Source organism: Puma concolor, chromosome A2, assembly GCF_028749965.1.
Source record: "Puma concolor isolate L17-30 chromosome A2, mPumCon1.1.hap2, whole genome shotgun sequence".
Lineage (NCBI taxonomy): Eukaryota > Metazoa > Chordata > Mammalia > Carnivora > Felidae > Puma > Puma concolor.
The window spans coordinates 153,837,449-153,858,493 of record NC_141668.1 but is presented as its reverse complement, the minus strand read 5'-3'; the positions used below and the strand labels follow the sequence as shown (position 1 = coordinate 153,858,493).

At 41.5% G+C, this 21,045-nt stretch overlaps 1 protein-coding gene across 1 annotated transcript in view; it reads right to left on the bottom strand.

Moving 5' to 3' along the window:
• Positions 1 to 21,045, bottom strand: part of PRKAR2A (protein kinase cAMP-dependent type II regulatory subunit alpha) — a 113,135-nt gene continuing 92,090 nt past the window's right edge. The window contains exons 7-11 of the mRNA XM_086698267.1: positions 20,589 to 20,690; positions 20,346 to 20,420; positions 7,736 to 7,801; positions 4,611 to 4,752; positions 1 to 3,928 (exon numbers count right to left, since the gene is read on the bottom strand). Of these exons, the coding sequence (XP_086554393.1) occupies positions 3,795 to 3,928; positions 4,611 to 4,752; positions 7,736 to 7,801; positions 20,346 to 20,420; positions 20,589 to 20,690 (519 nt within the window). The 3' untranslated portion in view covers positions 1 to 3,794. The remainder of the gene's footprint in view (positions 3,929 to 4,610; positions 4,753 to 7,735; positions 7,802 to 20,345; positions 20,421 to 20,588; positions 20,691 to 21,045) is intronic.

Genomic DNA, 21,045 nt, shown 5'->3' with positions numbered 1-21,045 from the left:
TCAGACATGATTTGTCAGCCTTTATTAACCAAGAGCAAAGCCGAGCCCTAGAGTTTCCTTTAAAAAAAACCCAACCTTGTTTATGGCAAACAATGATTTAATTATATGTTCAATACTACAGAGCAAGAATTGATCACTTTCTAATCACTCATTCTTCTGAGATTAAAATGTAAGTGTAAAACAGTTAAAATAAGATTGTCCCCAATGATTTAAAAACAATTCCAATTGACAGACATTTCAAACACTATGTGTAGAACTCAGGACCAAAAAAAAGACCTTAAAACATTTTACCTTTGAGGTAGCACAATAATGCTGAATTAGATTTCTTTTATTACAATGAGCTTAAGAAAACAATGAGGAATCTACCTTTTGCTCAAGGTGGGCTAAATGGTTTTCTGCAAATCCCCCATGAGGTTAGTGACAGTTTTCTTTTTTTCTTTTTCTTTTTCTTTTTTTTTTTTTACGTATAAAGATAGCCCTGCAGTGTGTAAAAGGAAACCCACAGGGGAAGGCTGCTTCCCATAAAATAGACATTAGAATCATTGAGGAACGTCAGCAGTCAAGACAGGAGGAACAAGAGGTAATTGTAGTGAAAAACCAAACAACTTGTATCTTGTCAAGAATGGTTTACAAGAACGTGTCAAGAACAAAAATTTCAACATTAGCCCACTGAAAACAAAAATTAAAAGATGACGTTCATGGGTCTTTTCCCTTCTTCTCTGTGCAAAAATGCTTTCACTTTTTTGAAATGAGATAAGATTGTTTCTACACTGCGACATGACATGGAAATTCTGTGTGCCCAGGGTGCTGCTGGGCACCAGTGGCACTTCTCACTGACTACCATTGTGAGCAGAGAATCTGGGCAATAAGAGGATGAACATGACCCCTCCTGGCTACAGAGCCATTTCTTGCCACTTTGCTGCTGAATTCACTCATTAAACTGCTCAAAGAAAAACTGCACTCTCACTTGAGAATCTATAGCACTTATATATAAAGACTATCAACTAAGAGGATAGCCCACGTCAACCCTTTCTTCAGAGAATACAGCCAAAAGAAGAGAGTGGGTGTGATAAACTGAGGCCAGAAGGAAGGATAATACTGTAGGTTGGACCTCAAGGCTCTCAGGAATATTCTTTACCATCCCAAACAATAGCTAAAATCCAGGAAAGAGGGCATGAAGCTCTAACCCATGGAAGAGAACAATATAAAACAATTAACACAGGGATCTCTTCCTAATATGCTCCTCCCCTTGAGGCTCACCCAACAGTTCAGGGCTTGCCTGACATAATGTGGACACTGGAGCCCTCAGCTGAGCTTGGTCTGCCACCTTTGAATCTCCATGCTGCAAAGAGAACTGGGACACTGTCAGACTCCTGGCACCTTGGTAATGGTTGTATCCTATTTCACTCACCCTGGTCCTTTTAAGGTCTTCCTCAAGCCAAACCCCCAAAGGGCCCTGTATGCAGTGAGGGTTTGGGCTCATGATCTATATATCAATCTGTAGTTAGAGCAGGAGGACTTAAGACTGATGGATTTTACTCTGTAAAACAGCAACCATCAGTGAGTTGGGGATATCAAAGAGGCTTCTGTGAAGAGGAAGACTGAATTGGGATGTGCAAGGAGGCAGGCTGAAAAGGCCCATGCCTAGCAGCCTGCAGGAGTGACTCTGGCACTAAGCTCACAGCCAGCCCTAACTAAAGCTGGCATGGGGGGTACAAAGAGGGCATCTGCTCAGTAGTTAAACAGTGTCCTCACATAGTTGGGGCCAGACCTCTGTGACGCTCCTAAAGCTCAATGTACCTGCCACTTTTGCAATAAACAGGGGTGATTCCTGTCTGCTAAAGTGCAAGATCTGCTTTCCTAACTTACTTGATAATAAAGCAACACCCTGGAGAAGAACAACCTTGGAAAATCGTGGGAAAAACCACACGGGCTTTCCCAGTGCTAGCTGCCTGTTTTGGGGTATTAGTTACAACCTCTCACGATTCTGAGACCTGCGATGCAGGCTACCTAGGGCAGTGTGAAAAGAGTCCTTCTGCTTTCACATCACAGAATGCAAGAAAAGGGGAGAATTGACCAAAGTTGTGGTAGGTCACCCTTCCGGAAATCTCTCCACCACACTGTCCATGGCAAAAGCAGAGAGCCTGGCTTATGTGGACAATGGAAGTGACATGTGGGCTCCATCACTATCTATAACAGGAATAATTCAAGCCCCAGCATGTGATCTCTTAGGGATCTATTGAGTGACACAAATTGAAAAAATAAATCATATTGGGAAGGGCCTCCTGATTTAATATAAACTTGGCTACAACATTCAAATTATCTCTATGCAGCCTTCACACTACTCTTAGGATCTCTTGTAGTTTCTTGATTCTAAGTCATTGTGAAGGAAAAAAAAAATCCATTCTGAAATATATTTAATTAGGATAATTCATCAGCATTCTACCTGATAGAATTAAAAGGCTAAAAAAGTTTTAAAATAAGCTAAATTACTTTCCTCTGGGGTTAATAATTGGAACCCCAAATATCCCAACACCTTAATTAGAAAGGTTTTTACAGTAATTCTATGAAATTGTGAGTAATTCTGATTTTTAAAAACAAAGCGTTGATCTTCAGGATGAATGCCTGAGTCAGCTGACAAACTGATACACGCGAATAGGTCTAATAAGAATTCCCAACACAGAAATAATTTTTTTTTATTTCAAAAAAAAAAAATAGCTGCTTCTTCTTTAAAGAAGAAATTATTAAAATTATTAAAATTGATAGTTCAACAGCAAAGCTATGTGATAACACCGGAGTAGAAGGAAAGGGCTCTCTTTTTAGTAGTACAACCTCTTGCTGGCACACCGCCATTAGCTGGTAGGGACAACTGGGAACAAGATGGCAGGAGTCGCCCAGGGAAGTATTTGGGTCAGATAAAGTGATGGCACGTCCAGACCCTGGCTCCTTAGAAATGCATAGTGATTCACTCATGCAAACTGCACAGAGATAAATAAAACAAAACAAAACCTACTAAAACAGAACAAAACACCCCAACCCAGAAAACCTTCCCTGGCTCTCTGCTACGTGAAGAATGTGCTGAACCCAAATTTTCTGCTCTAACACAGGTCCTCATGACCAATCGGTGTGCCCTGGCGCACTGACCTGCTGGGCCCTGGGCAGGGCCCTTTCCTAAACAGCACTGTGAGTCTGGAGACAGCTGTCACGGGTATAGCTGTCAGCAGACAGTACAATGCCACAGGACCACAGACCTCGGTCCTACCAGCTGCCATTTTCTACTGTAAAACCAAAGGCTACAATTGTGAACAAACGTGTGGACTTTCTCAAAGGACAAAGGAGAAGATCGAGGGCTACAACATTTCCTCCCTTGAGAAAGGTCGGGGGTGGGTGTCTACAGTTATACACAGGTTTGTGCAGACCTGTGGTGACTTCCAACAGCAACAGTAGCAGCCAGAGAGGAAAGGAAGATGATTACACTTTGGACTTTGTATCAGGCACTTAAATTGTTGGAGAGACATGCCGTTTTGAACCAAAGGTGTGACAACTGGGTTGGAATAATCATTACAAGTGGTCTAATAATGGGCTTTCAGAAGCAAAGTGGAGGAGGTATGGGTCGAACCTCTGCCCATCTTTTAGTGCTGACTTTCAAGTTTTCTAAATGCCCACGGCCATAGCAATGGCAGTGGCGGTGGCAACAGCAGGAACAGTTCTGTTGTGTCTGTCTTCTGTGTGTGTTCTGTGGCTGACCAGAAGGTTTTGGTGTCACACTGAGAAGGCTCTGTGGTGTGGCACACCTACTGCCCGGGATCGATCAAATCCATGCTGGAGCCAAACATCTTCACCAGTTGTTCCTCGTAGTGTGAGATGTTTCTCTTCATGATGTCCATACACGGCCCCAGAAGCCTCTCAAATGCTTGCACGTCCATAACTGCATTGTTAAAAAGAGGTGCACGAGAGAATGAATTCTCTACATCATTAATTCAAAGTCATTTCCCACATGCAAACTTTTTTCTTTTCAATTTTTAAAAATGTTTTTCATTTATTTTTGAGACAGAGAGAGACAGAGCGTGAGCAGCGGGGGGGCAGGGAGAGAGAGGGAGACACAGAATCTGAAGCAGGCTCCAGGCTCTGAGCTGTCAGCACAGAGCCCGACGCGGGGCTCAAACTCACGAACTGTGAGATCGTGACCCGAGCTGAAGTCGGATGCTTAACCGACTGAGCCACCGAGGCACCCCGCAAACTTTTTATTAAATATACCCATTCATGTTACAGGGGATAAGACTGTGGGATCCTGGGCACTTGGAAAAAGGAGGGATGTTTCTACGTTGAGTACAGCCTGACTGTGTCATCTCGGTTTGTGACTTTGCAGAGCCTGGCAGCACCTTTCTCTTGATCCCTACAGAATCCTGGACACCTGCCTCCATTTCTGCTCTTTTCACAGGCTATACTGCTGTATTGCTAAAGGATATATACCCATTTCTAGTTGGTCCCACAAGTTGTTCATGCCTGGATGTGTGAGAGAACTGGTGGAGTCAAGGCTTGCTGCTGGGAAAAAAATACTGCATGTTAGAAAAAAAAAGTATTATGCATAAAGAATTTATTTTTCTTACCTAAGCATTTGACGTCTCCCACTGCATAAGCTGAAGCAGCTCTGGGTTTGTTGGTGACCAGTGCAAGCTCTCCAAAGTACTGCCCCTTATGGCAACGGGCAATCTCGACCTCCTGGTTCCCACCATCCTTGTTTGCTTTAGTCTAGGGCAGGTGGAAAACATGACCTAGACTGATTCCAGAATCACAGCTGGACATGTCCAGTCACACACACTTGCAGTCCCGTCTCAGTACACTTAACACAATTATTTAGACATTCACTCTGCAGAGACGCTAACTGCACCATGTAAACTGCATGGGCTAATTAGTCTCTGGTTTAATTAGAGGAGCTGGCTTTTACCTCGGGCTTCATCCAATTCCTAACAACCTTTCAGAGGTAATGGATAAATATCAAGAGGTAAAGAGCAGACCATTTTCTTTGGAAGATTTTTATATATGTATATAAAATTATATATATATAATATATAATATTAATATATACTACACGATTATATAACATCAGTATATTATATATTAACATAAATATATTTATTATGTATTTTTATTTATTATACATACATATATGTATATGAATGCTCTCTTTTTGGTAGATGCTGACTTCTGAGGCACAGGGGAAAAGACAGGTCATTTGCAAATTCCTTCTAAATGATGTCAATGTTTCTCTTAGGTAAAGTCACAACCCTAGGCTACTTCTTGATTTGAGATCATGTCTTTCTTGGCCAATACTTCACAGTGACAAATTTTCTTTTTAGGTACTGTCTACATCTTAAGTTAGTGGTTCCCAAGGCACCTGGGTGGCTCAGTCAGTTAAGCGTCCAGCTCTTGATTTCAGCTCAGGTCATGATCTCATGGTTCGGTTCCTGAGTTCACGCCCCAAGTTGAGGTTCATGTACAGCCTGGCACTGGACTCAGCACTAACAAGCCTGCCTGGGATTCTCTCTCTCCTCTCTCTCTCTGCTCCTCCCTCATGCACACATGCACACTCTCTTTCTCAAAAACAAACTTAAAAATAGTTTAGGGGCGCCTGGGTGAGGGCTCAGTCAGGTGAGCATCTGACTTTGGCTCAGGTCATAATCTCATGGTTCGTGGGTTCGAGCCCCGCGTCAGGCTCTGTGCTGAGTGCTCAGAGCCTGGAGCCTGCTTCGGATTCTGTGCCCCCCTCTCTCTCTGCCCCTCCCCCGCTCATGCTCTGTCTCTCTCAAAAGTGAATAAAGATTAAGAAAAATGAAAAAAAAAATAGTTTAAAGACTTGGACGTAAATTTAAAAAAGTAAATTAAAAAAAAAAAAAACAGTTTAAGTTAGTGGTTTCCCCCCCTACCACCACACATTTTTTTAGAGGAGCTGAGTAACTAAAAACAATTTTTTATAATGTTCAACCTGGAAATTTAGTGGTTTAACTTTGTATTAAGAAATCGAACAGGTTGTAATTTATGCTTATCAAATTACTGAAAATAATGTACTATATTATATTTAATATCTAGAGGTTTTTTGTTTGGTTTTGCTTTTTTTTTTTTTTTTTTTTTTTTTTTTACAAATCCATTTGCCAAGCTAAGCAATAATTTGTTTAAGTAAAAAGATTATTTAGAGTTTATTTATAAGAATTAGTCTCAATCTTTAAGAGCTACTTTAAGTTATAGGCAAATAACCCTCCTTGCACACTACTGCCCTGACCTGTTTGCTCTGCAGTTGATCTGCTCCATTGGAGCCAACAATCCACTTCCAATTTCTGTAGCATTCTCTGGGGCTGCAGACACGTTTGTGCCCACCTAGTTGCTTCTCCAGAGTAGCATTTACCACATGGTCATGTGAACACCAGCCCCCTGAGGGTTTTGTTACAATGCAGATTCTGATTCAGTAGGTCTGGGGCAGAGTCTAAGATTGCATTCCTGACAAGCTCTCCCAACCCCCAGGGCCACAGTGCTGCTGGTCCCACACACCCAACACCACTAGGCTGTGATCAGGAGGTGTCAATGAGTATTTGAGAAATATGCAAACATGTATCACTAGTCCAAAAACAATAAGTAAAAGAACATAGATGTTTCAACCTATTGTTTCATGTGAAACAGCAGATCCATTTTTTTTTTTTTAATTTTTTTTAACGTTTATTTACCTTTGAGACAGAGAGAGACAGCATGAACGGGAGAGGGTCAGAGAGAGAGGGAGACACAGAATCTGAAACAGGCTCCAGGCTCTGAGCTGTCAGCACAGAGCCCGATGCGGGGCTCGAACTCATGGACCGTGAGATCATGACCTGAGCCGAAGTCGGATGCTTAACCGACTGAACCACCCAGGCGCCCCCAGCAGATCCATTTTTAATCACGAATCAAGCCACCTTACAGGGAGTAATCATATTTATCCTTCTCTATATAACCTTTACTAAAGATATTCTATAAGAGACTTCATATTAGGTCAGTATTATATTTAACTATTTTAACAAATTCTATATTCTTTTAAAAAATGTTTATTTTTTATGAGAGAAAGAGTGTAAGCTGTGGAGGGGCAGTGAGAGAGAGAATCCCAAGCAGGCTTGGTGCTGAGAGCCTGACGCATGGCTTGATCTCACAAACTGTGAGATCATGACCTGAGGCAAAATCAAGAGTTGGATATTTAACCAACTGAACCACACCCAGGTGCCCCTAAATATTCTATATTCTTAAAAAAAAATTGAACAGAGAAATCTGGTGATGACGGATTTATGATAAGGATCACTCCTCCTATCTATTGGTCATTTTAGGTCTTCCTATCCATGAAATGGTATAATAACAATGGTCCTACAGACCTCCCCTTCCAGTGCTCTAGAAAGGAAGTTTTTTTCATATTCAACACCCACATGTATGTCTTTATCATGTATTCCCCCCACTTTCTACTAGGGGTATTTATCTTTTTCTTATGGATCTGTAGCAATTATTTCTCATATCATTAATTATGTAACAGATGCAAAGGCAATAGGAACAAAGAGAAATATACTAAATCCCTATCACTGGAGGGACTTAAACATGGGTCTTTGCCAGTCACATGCCTCATATAACAATGACACTAGATACTAGACACACTTCCCATTTACAGCAAACAGCTACTTTCTGTGCACGCACTTGGCATAACTTGCCTCGTCACACACAGACTCACCTTGCTTCTGATCAGGATGCTCACCTCGCCGGACTCTATAATATAGAAGCTATCAGCCTTTTCACCCTGGAAAGGGAGAGGAGGTCATCAGAGCTATATATTGGCACAGGACACAGAAATAGATAATTTTCTCATTGCTCAAACTCCAATTTGTATTTAATTTGCAACTCTACAAATTAATCAGTGCCTAACAAATTCAGAACAAAATGAGAGGATCCTGGTCACCAGGGACTTCAGTCCAACTATGACTGACACATCTCTCACTTCCTAACATGGAATATTCACATTTCTCTCCACAAATATGCCCAGGCTGCCAACTGCTCACAGCATCACTATCTTTGCTGCTCATGTTAGTCTGCTATTGAAACCTGTGACTGGGACCAGTCGCCAAGGCTGCCACAGACAGTATCAAGGTGACTCCTGGCTACCTCTGGGCATGGGGCTCAAGGATAATGCAGCCCTCCAGAGGACAGTGTGGATCTGAAGAAAGCCCTGCCTTGGGGAGGGAGGTACTGTGATGTGGGTTGATGTCAACCTTATAAGCCTCAGGCTTTTCTTTCACTTGTTTGGATTTTAAACCACTTGGCTGAACCAGTCATTCAGGTAATTCAACAAGTAATTAAGTACTTACTATGTGCCAAGGCACTGTTCTAGGCATGTGAGACATATCAGTGGGCAAAACAAATATCCCTACCCTTGTGGAAATTACAGTCTAATATGGTAAACAAACTAAACAATCAACATAATGAATCAGCAAATTATACTGTTGTGTTGGAAGGCAATTAAATACTACAGGGAGGGAGCAATGTGGGATCTGGAGTGCTAGGGAAGGAGATGGCTACAGTATACAGCAGAGTTTCATCTGAGGGTGAGATCTGAGCAAAGGCTGGAATGAGGGGAGAGAGGCAAGCAGACACTGAGAAGAGGATTTCAGGCCAACTTCAGTATCTGACCCCTTCCTCTTAACGTTTGGGGCAACAACCATCTACACTGGATAATTCAATACTAGTCCTGTGTTCTCATTCCATGTGGGTCTTATGTCTTCAGTAGAGTCTATACTTCTTCTGAATTTTCCTAAGACTTAAGTGTCGTTGGCCACTGCACAGATCTCCAAGTGGACATCTTACAGCTGAGGCTGCCATTCTTGAGTAGTTAATCTAGTCCCAGTTCATTAGATAATAATCATTGCTTTATGTGAGTAAAAAGCACAGCTTTAAAAAGGGCTCTCTGTGGGTTTCTGTGCTGCCGTGCCCTGTACCCAGCAGAGCTAAATCAACATGAAGTTCTAGTGTTACCCAAATAGCTCCCTGAGAGTTGATGAAGGAAACTAAGGGGAAGCCAGAGGTTGGGTCACCAGGAGGTTGCTTCTAGGTCCAAGAAGGGAGTTTCACAAAGGAAGATGGGATTATCAGTATTCAGTGCTGTTGGAGGTCAAGATAAAGATTCAAATGTGTGCGGGGCGCCTGGGTGGCTCAGTCAGTTAAGCGTCCGACTTCAGCTCAGGTCGTGATCTCGAGGTCTGTGAGTTTGAGCCCCGCGTCGGGCTCTGTGCTGACAGCTCAGGGCCTGGAGCCTGTTTCAGATTCTGTGTCTCCCTCTCTCTGACCCTCCCCCGTTCATGCTCTGTCTCTCTCTGTCTCAAAAATAAATAAACGTTAAAAAAATAAAAAAGAAAAGATTCAAATGTGCAGAAACATTCTGGTGACCAAGAAGAGGGTGGTGAGTGGTAGGGATGAGCCACAAAAGTGACAGGTGGTGAAAGGTGGTACCTGAGCTCTTTTTGTTTAGATAGATGTGTAACAGCCATAATTTACAGTGCTAATTTTTCAAGGCTTCAGCCTGATGAATTTTTACACATTTATGCACCTGTGTGACCACCTCCTGGATCAAAACAGAAAACCTTTCTGGCCTCCAAAAGGGTCCTTATTGAGTCAAAACTACCATTGCTCCGACTATTAGGTGACCGTATCTGACTTCTCTCCTTGCAGTTTTCCTTAATTCCTGTTAAGGAAAGTAAGGCTGTTCCTGAACTTCATATAAATGGAATCCTACATGGCCTATCATATCTGGCTTCCTCTGGTCCACACTGTGAGACCACACTTCTAATATGCCTGGCTGTGAAAGGGATGAGAAGCTGGTAGCTGGAGCGAAAACAGTGAGTGGAGGAACGTGAGTGTATCCTGAAGAAAGACTCAGGCATGTCTACAGGGTGTGAAGAATGAGCCTGATGAACAGGGGAGCTCAAATAAAAGAGAATCTGCTAACAATGCTGTGCTCTGCTAACAGAGCTCACTCCCAGCAGGCACTCTGGTGAGTACCACATGTGCACTGACTGCTTCATGCAATTGCCCAAGAAGTCAATACAATTGGTACTATTACTACCCCATTTTACAGATGAGTTTCCTCAGAAGCTCAGAAGATAAATAACTGTCACAGGAGGCAGAGGAATAGCTGGTGGATTCAAGGTTGAGAGGAAATGGGAAGAAATATTATCCAGACCACGAGGAACAATGAGGCTTGCCTAGGTAAAAGCTCTTCTCTTTCTCTGGACCAGAGGAAGGACCATCTCTGATCCTCTTTTTTTAATTTTTTTTTTTAATGTTTATTATTTTTGAGAGACAGAGGGAGAGCAAGCAGGGGAGGGGCAGAGAGAGGGAGACACAGAATCTGAAGCAGGCTCCAGGGTCTGAGTTGTCAGTACAGAGACCAAAGCGGGGCTCGAACCCACGAACCATGAGAACATGACCCGAGCCGAAGTCGGATGCTTAACCAACTGAGCCACCAAGGCGCCCCTGAGCCTTTTAATTTTACTAATTTGCTAATACATCACCTGAAAGGATTATCATAGTTCACAAACAATTTAAGAAGAAAAAATTAAGGGGCGCCTGGGTGGCTTGGTCGGTTATGCGTCCGACTTCAGCCCAGGTCATGATCTCACGGTCCGTGAGTTCAAGCCCCGCGTCGGGCTCTGTGCTGACAGCTCAGAGCCTGGAGCCTGTTTCAGATTCTGTGTCTCCCTCTCTCTTTGCCCCTCCCCTGTTCATGCTCTGTCTCTCTCTGTCTCAAAAATAAACGTTAAAAAAAAATTAAAAAAAAAAAGAAGACAAAATTAAAAATGAAACCATGAATAATGATACGATCAACTGAAAATGGTCTATTTTTGAGGCATCTGAGGGGTACTGTTTGCATTTCCAGCCTCATGAAACAGCCTGGTTAGGCTGAGACAGAGATGGGCCAGGAGAGATATTTCCTGCTTCCCTCAGGTCCAGTGATAGATAGTGCATGCAAGCTGGCTGTTCAGACTTTGCAGGATGCCTCTCAGTTTTTAGGGGAGACAGAGCAGAATGAGATGACTACCCCAGTAGCAAAAAACAGGAGCTCAATGGAAGAATGTCCCTGCTTTTCAAATTGTTAAGTCTGCTAATAGCATCTGAGTATACATCTCACAGAAAGAACATTCCATTGTATATTTAGGAGTAAAGAAGCCAGACTATATTTTACATTTTTTTTAAAAAAGTTTATTTATTTATTTTGAGAGAGAGGGGGACCACAAGAGAGAGAGGGAGAGAGACATAATCCCAAGCAGGGTCCTCACTGTCAGCACAGAGGCCAATGTGGGGCTCAAACTCATGAACTACAAGATCATGACTTGAGCCAAAGTCAGACACTTAACTGACTGAGCCATCCAGGTACTGCTATTTTACATTTTTATAATTTTTTTATTAAAACATTTTTTTTTTTTTTTGGGGGCGCCTGGGTGGCGCAGTCGGTTAAGCGTCCGGCTTCAGCCAGGTCACGATCTCGCGGTCCGTGAGTTTGAGCCCCGCGTCAGGCTCTGGGCTGATGGCTTGGAGCCTGGAGCCTGTTTCCGATTCTGTGTCTCCCTCTCTCTCTGCCCCTCCCCCGCTCATGCTCTGTCTCTCTCTGTCCCAAAAATAAATAAAAACGTTGAAGAAAAAAAAAAATTAAAAAAAAAAAAACATTTTTTTTTTAACATTCATTTATTTTTGAGGGAGAGAGACACACACAGAGTGCAACGGGGGAGGGGCAGAGAAAGAGAGGAAGACCCAGAATCCGAAACAGCCTTTGGATTCTGAGCTGTCAGCAGAGCCTAATGTGGGATTGAACTCGAAAATGGCGAGATCATGACCTGAGACGAAGTCAGACGCTCAACCAACTGAGCCACCCAGGTGCCCTCCTATTTTATATTTTTTGTGAACATATCAGGTGTTTCAATAAACAGCTTCTGAACGTCTATGTGGCAGGCACTGACTATGTTATCATCCATATGCTAAAATTCACTGGGCTTTATATTAAATAAATGTCTTTTTTTCACAAATGATGATATAGGATCCATATCCCATCCTAAGAATGACCGAAACTTTAATTCAGGACATGGTATGGTACTTCCCTTTTTTTTTTTTTTTTAATGTTTATTTATTTTTGAGAGAGAGAGAGAGTGAGCACAAGCTGGGGAATGGCAGAGAGAGAGGGAGACACAGGATCCAAAGCAGGCTCCAGGCTCTGAGCTGTCAGCACAGAGCCCAACGCAGGGCTCTAATCCACGAACCTCCAGATCATGACCTGAGCCGAAGTCAGACGCTTAACCGACTGAGCCACCCAGACACCCCAACAAAATGGTACTTCAATGCTGAATACATGAAACATACTTTTTATAAAGTACAAACCAACTTCTGTCCATATCATCCAGAGAACAGGTAAAACATTCCATCAATTAGGATAAATGAGCAAATTATGAAAACACTACAAAGTATATAAACATAACATAAAAAAAAAAAACCCAGAGATAAAAATTTGTGTTGATGAACTTGAAAGGATGAAATAAAAGAAAACTCTAAGTGGGCAGCTGGCCAGGGGCCTCCCTGACAGCATATGTGGTCTAGAGAACACCTAGAGACAGGCAGAGATGCACACTAGCCTCCCACCAGCCCCTGCAATAAGCAGTGGCTTCTGTTCTTTCCACAGTATTTGGGCCCTTGCTGGACACCTGCATTAGCAAGGCACCCACCCTCAGACATAATGACCTGTGAAGAAAGCTGGGCTGTAGGAAGAAGCTGGTGGCATGCTGGTGCTGAAGAGTCACAGCATCCAAGCACAACTGTCCAAGGGGGCTTAGGGCAGCAATCTCTAAATGCTGGTGACCATCACTGATCTTCAGGATGTAGGGAAACTTCTCTTGGTTTCAGCTCAGGTCATGATCTTATGGTTTGTGGGTTCGAGAACCTGCATTGGGCTCTGTGCTGGCCGCCTGGAGCCTGCCTGGGATTCTCTCTCTCTCCCTTTCTCTCTGCCCCTCCTGTGCTCTCTCTCTCAAAATAAATAAATAAACTTAAAAAATACTAAAATGCCCATATTGGAAAAAGAAGACAGGCTAGAAAGTGAAAAGCTAAGCAACCAATTCAAGAGAACTGGGGAAAAAATAGCAAAACGAAGTCGAAGAAAGGAAATGAGATAAAGACAGAAAGTAATGAAATAGAAAACATTCAACCAGATTAATAAAAGGCAAAAAAGTGGTCCTTAAAACAGACTGAAAGAATTAGTAAGCCCCTTGCAAGATTGAATAAAAAAAAAAGAGAAGGCACAAAACGACAATATCAGGAATTAAGATGGGATCATTCTAGATGTTGTAGATACTTAAAAACGTGTTACAGGAACATTCTGACCTACTTGGTGCCAAAAAACATTGAATTTTAGATAAAATGAATAAATCCCTAGCAAAATAGGTCTTACCAAAACACACTGAAGAGTAGAAAACCTAAATAGTTTAACAATTAACAACTTAATTTGTGGTCAAAATCTTCCCACAGGGGCACCTGGGTGGCTCAGTTGGTTAAGCGTCTGACTCTTGGTTTTGGCTCAGGTCACGATCTCATGGTTCTGTGAGTTCAAGCCCTGTACTGGGCTCCACACCATCAGTATGGAGCCCACTTGGGATTATCACTCTCCCTCTCTCTCTGCCTCTCTCTCTCTCTCTCTCTTTCTGAAATAAGTTAAAAAAAAATCTTCCCACAAAAGAAACATCACTAAGTTCCTTAAGATATCCAAGGAATTCTAGTCTTAATACAAACTCCTCAGATAATAGTAAGAGAATAGAATCCCATTACGATTCTAACACCCTGATATCAAAATCTGACGAGGCTGATATAAGAAAGGAAAATTACGTATCAGCCTCACTTGGGAACACAGCCAGAAAATCTTTTTTTTTTTTTTTTTTAATTTTTTTTAACGTTTTATTTATTTTTGAGACAGAGAGAGACAGAGCATGAACGGGGCAGGGGCAGAGAGAGAGGGAGACACAGAATCGGAAGCAGGCTCCAGGCTCCGAGCCATCAGCCCAGAGCCCGACGTGGGGCTTGAACTCACGGACCATGAGATGGTGACCTGGCTGAAGTCGGATGCTTAACCGACTGAGCCACCCAGGCGCCCCATGAAAATCTTAAACAAAATATTAACAAATTGGATTCATCAACATATGAAATGGATACTACACAATGGCCAAGTCAGTTTATCTTATCTCAGCAACACAAGGCTGCTTTAAGATTTGAAAATCAGGGGCGCCTGGGTGGCGCAGTCGGTTAAGCGTCCGACTTCAGCCAGGTCACGATCTCGCGGTCCGTGAGTTCGAGCCCCGCGTCGGGCTCTGGGCTGATGGCTCAGAGCCTGGAGCCTGTTTCCGATTCTGTGTCTCCCTCTCTCTCTGCCCCTCCCCCGTTCATGCTCTGTCTCTCTCTGTCCCAAAAATAAATAAACGTTGAAAAAAAAAATTTAAAAAAAAAAAAAAAAAAAAAAAAAAGATTTGAAAATCAAATCAATGTAATCACTGAAGTCTTGTTAATAACAGCTAAAAACTAGAAACACACCTAATCTCCATCAGCAGTGGGAAGGCAAAGAGTTTATTTACATGCTGGAATACTATACAGCAATGAAAACCAACAAACTACAGCTGCACACAACAATGTGGGTGAATGTTGAGCAAAAGAAGGTACAAATAAAAGAATACATACATTCTAATTCCAATTTAGAAATTAAAGAAAAAGACCGCAAGACTTAGCCATATTGTTTATACACAGGTGGTAAAAATTATAAAGCAAAGCAAATATATGACTATGATAAAAGTCAGCATAGAGACATAGTGGAGGTCTGTGAATAGGAAGGGCAGAGCAGCTTCTGAGGTGTGAGGGTATTTCTCTGAAAACATCTAAAAAGTAAATTTCTGGATTATAGAATAAATTCAGCTTTACAGAATAAGGATAAACTTCTCTCAAAAGGGGTTCAGCTAAATTATTCTCCTATTCACTGTGAATAAAACTTCCTGCTACATCTTGGAATTATCAGATTCTTACCTTTTGCCAAACTAATAGGTATGAAAATAGTTCTCACTGGGGAGCCTGGGTGGCTCAGTTGGTTAAGCATCCAACTTTGGCTCAGGTCATGATCTCACTGTTTGTGAATTTGAGCCCCATATCGGGCTCTGTGCTGACAGCTCAGAGCCTAGAGCCTGCTTTAGATTCTGTGTCTCCCTCTCTCTCTGGCCCTCCCCTGCTCTCACTCTGTCTCTCTCTCAAAAATAAATAAACATTAAAAAATTAAAAAAAAATAGTTCTCATTGTGGCTTTTAATTTGCATTTCCTTGATTACTCAATGAAGCTGAAGCCAATTCATTTTTCACTGATGCCAGAACTATACTCTGAGAACACAATTCTCATAGTGATATCCTTCCTCTCTCTCAAAAACCTTTGAAAATGCTTTTCAAACATTTCACCAAGTTTTTTTTTTTTTTTAATTTCTTTAAGTTTATTTATTTATTTTTGAGAGAGAGAGAGAAAGCAGGGGAGGGGCAGAGAGGGAGAGAATCCCAAGCAGACTCTGCACTAACAGCGCGAATCCTGATGGGGGCTCAAACTCATGAACCATGAGATCATGACCTGAGCTGAAGTTAAGAGTTGATCACTTAACCAACTGAGCCACTCAGGCGCCCCTTCAAGTGTATTTTTACATACTAGCAATAAATAATTAGAAACTGAAGAAAGGAAAACCACTTACAATATCGTAAAAAATGTAAAATATCCAGGTATAAATTTAACAAAGATGTGTACGACTTGAAAAGTATAAAATACTACAGAGAAAAAGTAAAAGGTAACCTAGGGGCACCTGGGTGGCTCAGTCAGTTAAGCGTCTGACTTCAGCTAGGTTATAATCTTATAGTTCATGGATTCAAGCCCCACATTGGGCTCTCTGCTGTCAGCACAGAGCTCACAGTGGATCCTCTGTCTCCCTCTCTCTCTGCCGCTCCCTTGTGCTTGCTCTCTTTCAAAAATAGACATTAAAAAAAAAAAAATGACCTACATAGAGATATCCTAAGTTCATGAACCACTGACAGTAAGCTTTTTTGATTAGAATGTAAGTGACTGACACCAAGCTTTTGATTATTGAGGCAACCATTTCAAAGACACCTACCTTGACTAAACATATTGCCAGCCACACTAAATAAAGAGCCAGGCTGCCCCACCTATGAAGTCTCCCTTTTATTTTAAATGTTTATTTATTTATTTTGAGAGAGAGAGAGAGAGAGAGAGAGAGACAGAGAGAGAGACAGAGAGAGAGAGAGCGTGCCTGCGCGAGCGCGGGCGCGCGAGCAGGGGAGGGGCAGAGAGAATCCCAAGCAGGCTCTGTGCTGTCAGCACAGAACCTGATGCAGGGCTTGAACTCACAAACCATGAGATCATGACCTGTGCTGAAATAAACAGTTGGACGCTTAACTGACTGAACCATCCAGGTGCCCCATGAAGTTTCTCTTTCAGAAAGCCCTGAGAAATGCAGAAAACTGACCACTTGAGGGACCCCACTTTTCTCTTCCCACAACCCTAATTCCTGCTCTTATATTTTAAATTTGCCAATAAAGAGTGAACCTGCCAAACCCTGGGCAGCCCACCCTCATCCCCAATAAAGACAGAATTCCAGGTCCCCCACCCCCACCCTGTGACCTCACTGTGTGGCCCTGGGTGTGCCATATACCCTCCAGGATCTGTGAGTAATAAACTTTGTTTTTTCAAAGTTCCTTCATGGTTGTTGCTAAGCCTTGCAGTCATAACAAGAACCACAAGGGCCAGTCCAGACACAACACTGGCTCTGGAGAAATGTCTGTGGGGACTTTTGAGAAGTGGTACAGGACGAGGTGAGTGCCCCAGGCATTCCTAGCTGACAGCATCACTACTGATGGCCTGAGGCTGACACAAAACACTCACTATTGTTACAATGTCAATTTCTCCCCAAATTGATCTATAGTTTCAACATAATCCCCTCTGAAAAATCCCATTGGTAGAAAGTATTAAGCTGGTTCTAAAATATATACAGAAATGCAAAGAGCATTGAGGAGCCAAAATAATTATGAAAAAGAACAAAAATTTTGGAGGGCTTAAACTATCTGATTTTAAGACTTAGTATAAAAAGTTTTTATAATCAAGACAGTGCAGTATTGGCACAGAGGCAGACATGTAGATCAATGGAACAGAGACCAGAAATAGACCTAAAAATATACGGCCAAATAGTTTTCAGTACAAGTGTCAAGGCAACAAGATAGGATAATCTTTCCAACAAATGGTACTGGAACAATTGGACATCCACATGCAAAACCTTGTAAAAACCTTACAACAGTATAAAAATTAACTCAAAATGGATCACAGATCTAAATGTAGGAGTTAAAACTAGGAGATATCTATAACCATTCTGCTCAACATAGTAGCATGTGGCTATGGAGCACTTGAAATATGGCTTCTATAGATTTAGGTGTGCTGTAAGTACAAAATATACATTGAATTTTGAAGACTGAGAAAAAAAAGAATATAAAATATTTCATCATTAAATTTTTATATCACTTAGATGCTGAAATGGTATTATTTACAGATATTAAGTTAAATATGTCATATTATTAAAATTAAGTTCACCTTTTGAAAAAAACTTGGCTGCTAAAAAAATTTTAAATTACATCTGTCTCACATGATATTTATTGAATGGTGGCCTAAAGGTAAACATTATGAGAAAATTGTATTGACCTTGCAAAGATTCTCTTAAAATAGGACACAAGAAGAATGAATTGCAAGAGAAAAAAAAAAAAAAACTACAAACTAGACTCTTCAAAATTAAAAACTTTTGCTTTTTAAAAACTGCCATTAAGAAAATTAAGAGACAAGGCACTGCCACAGCTTGGAAGAAATATTTGCCAATCATCTGTCTGATAAACGATTTGTACTTAGAACACATAAAGAACTCTTACGACTTAATAATAAGAAACCAAATCACCTAACTGTAAACAGGGCAAAAGATTTACAAAAACTTCACCAAAGAAAACATAAGGATGGCAAGCAGTCACAGGAAAAGATGCGGCAAATGCAAATTAAAACCAAAATGAGACACCACTTCATACCCACTAGAATGGCTAAAAGTAAACAGACTGTTGATACTAAATGTTGATGAGGATGCATAGCAACTGGAATTCTGGTACAGTGCTAGGAGGATGCAAAGTGGTAGAGGCATTTTAAAAACGGTTTGGCAGGTTGTTAAATATGCTTTTACCATATGGCTTAGCAATTCCATAAAAACATATATCCACACAAAGACTTGTATAAAAGTGTCCACTGCAGCTCTATTCATGATTGCCCCAAACTGGAAAGACCTCCAATTCCCTCAACTGGTGAATGGAAAGATAAATTATGGTATATCCGTACAGTGGAATACTACTTAGCAATAAAAATAAACTATCTGCTGACACATACAACATGAAAAAAAATATCAAAAACATTGTGCTAAGAAATCAGACACAAAAGACCACATTATGATTGCATTTATATGAAATTCTAGAAAAGGAACTTCTGTAGTGTTGAAAAGCAAATCAGTAGCTTCCAGGAATAAGGGGGTGGAGCAGGGGATTGACTACAAATACAAGTGAGGAAACTTCTTGGGGTGATGGAAATGCCCTGTACTATGATTGCAGGGATGGCTACAAAACTCTAGAACTGTACACTTAAATTTGGTGATTTTATTGTATATAAAATACACTGTAACAAAGCTGCCAAAACAAACAGAACAACATAAAGCACAGTTTCTAATTCAGTAGGTCTGGGGTGGGGCCCAAGAACTTCATTTCTAATGATTCCTATCAAGTTCCCAGATGACACTGATGCTGCTGTTCTTGGGACCTCACCTGGAAACCCGTCTAGGGACACTGTCAAAAGGGGTCTATAATAAGCTGAGGTCATCTTAATTTGTGCCCATTCGGCACCATCTAGCACTCTCATCTTCAAGAGCACAGACACTCCAAAAAACACTGTAGCTTCTCATACCTCTTGACATACCTTCTAAAAACCTGCTGACATACCTCCTGAAGGCCTGGGGCTTTCAGGATGACATGAAGGCCCTTTGGGAGTAAATTAAAGCATCTCAGGTTCAGAAGCAAATGTGACTAGTCAACAGGTCCCATTCCTGCAACTCAGTGCTACATTCTTACCATACCAGGACACCTGTCCTGGAACACAGCTCACACCCACAGGCCTTGTTCATATTGTTCTCTTGCCCTGAAAGACCTTTCCCTGACCTCAACTGCTGAAGCTGCACTTATTCTTTAAGCCCAGCCCAAATGGCATTTCCCCTACAAAACATCACAGAATACTTCCTTTCCTACATTCTCACTGTCATTTACACATTCCTTCATTATAGTGTTTATATCTGGTCCTACTTGTATATTGTAATAAGTGTTTAGAGAATCAAACTAATTTCTAATTGAAGGAATTATTAACAGCAGGAGTCCTAAAAAACAAAGGCATTTCAAAAGGCCATATAGTTTTTTTGTTAGTCCTTTTTCTCTGGGAGTTTCTCTCTCACCTGCTGTGATTAATAAGCCTGGTACAGGGGTGGGCTCAGGATTTAGGCTTCACCAATCTGTCTTTCCTCCTCCTAGCCCCAGCTCTGGCTTCATAATGGGGAACACTATCCAACCCAGGCCAACCAGGTATCTTCCCAGTGCTCTTACCAAACCACAGGCAGAAGTTTACACCTGGAGAAGTCTTTACACATCATTAAAAACATCATCATAGCAGACAAGGAAAATTATTACACAGTATTCATCACAATGATCCAGGTCACTGTGTGATGATCCTCACAGCATCCAAAAGTCACAAGAGAGAAAGGCACAAAGGAAACATTAAAGACAACTTACAAATCTGATCAATTACTGAGGACTGAAGGCTGGCTTGTGTTGGATTGGCTAAGAGGGCACCTTTGTGTCAAACATAGAAGGTAAAGGGCACAAACCTTCAACTTTCTCCAGACTTTAACACCAATGGATGAAGTTTACTCAGGGTCAAAAGAGAACTATGTCCAAAAGAACAAACACCAGAAGCCACAGAAAGGTGAATGGAGGCAAGAGATGTGCATATGTCTGTGAGAGGAACATCAACGGGCTTCATAGGACTCTGCAGGAAGTGTGCCCTAGTAGCTGGCAACATGAGCTCCCAAAGTGAGAGGACAAGGGTTGCACTAGTCCTTCAGGAGGGTTGACTCTCTCAGGAAAGGAGCTGCACAGGGCCCCACTCACCTGTGTGATTATGCGCTCTCCGTCCTTATAGACCTTCTCTCCTATTACATCCACAATTTTCATTCGTTCTGACACCTGAAACAATGGACATACCCACAAACTCTAAGGAAAAGACCTCAACTGAAAGTCACAAATAATATCTATACAACACAGAAATGGGTTAGAATAGTACAATTTGAAAGCTTAATAGATTAGTTTTAAATCTTAACTCTCCATAAACAGACTCTTATTCATACACTTTACCTCTAGTGATTTAAGGAGGGGCACAGATTCAATAAATGATTCAAACATCCTTCTCTTTTTTGCATTGTTTTTCACTATGATTCTTCTAAAAGTCACACGGTCCTACAAGAAAGAACATGAAAATTCTGGTAAATGCCTCTGTAAGAGAATATCTATGGATGGTTTAATTAACTGGGTGACAGCAAATATCAGAGGACCATGGAATGTACCAGGCCAACTGAGTGTTTGATGACATTTTAATCTGAGTCAACGCTGGAAGAAAAAGACTTGTAGCTTGTTGTGTCAGACAGATGTCCCACACATCATTGCTTGCTATCTGGTACTCCATGAGTGCCACCTATGGGTCATAAATAGAATACAAAATACAAAACTCCCAATCGAATACTTGTAAGCTCACAGTCATTGTTCGATGTGAAAAGATGCACCTTTAGAAAAAGGAGATAAAACAATCTGAGGG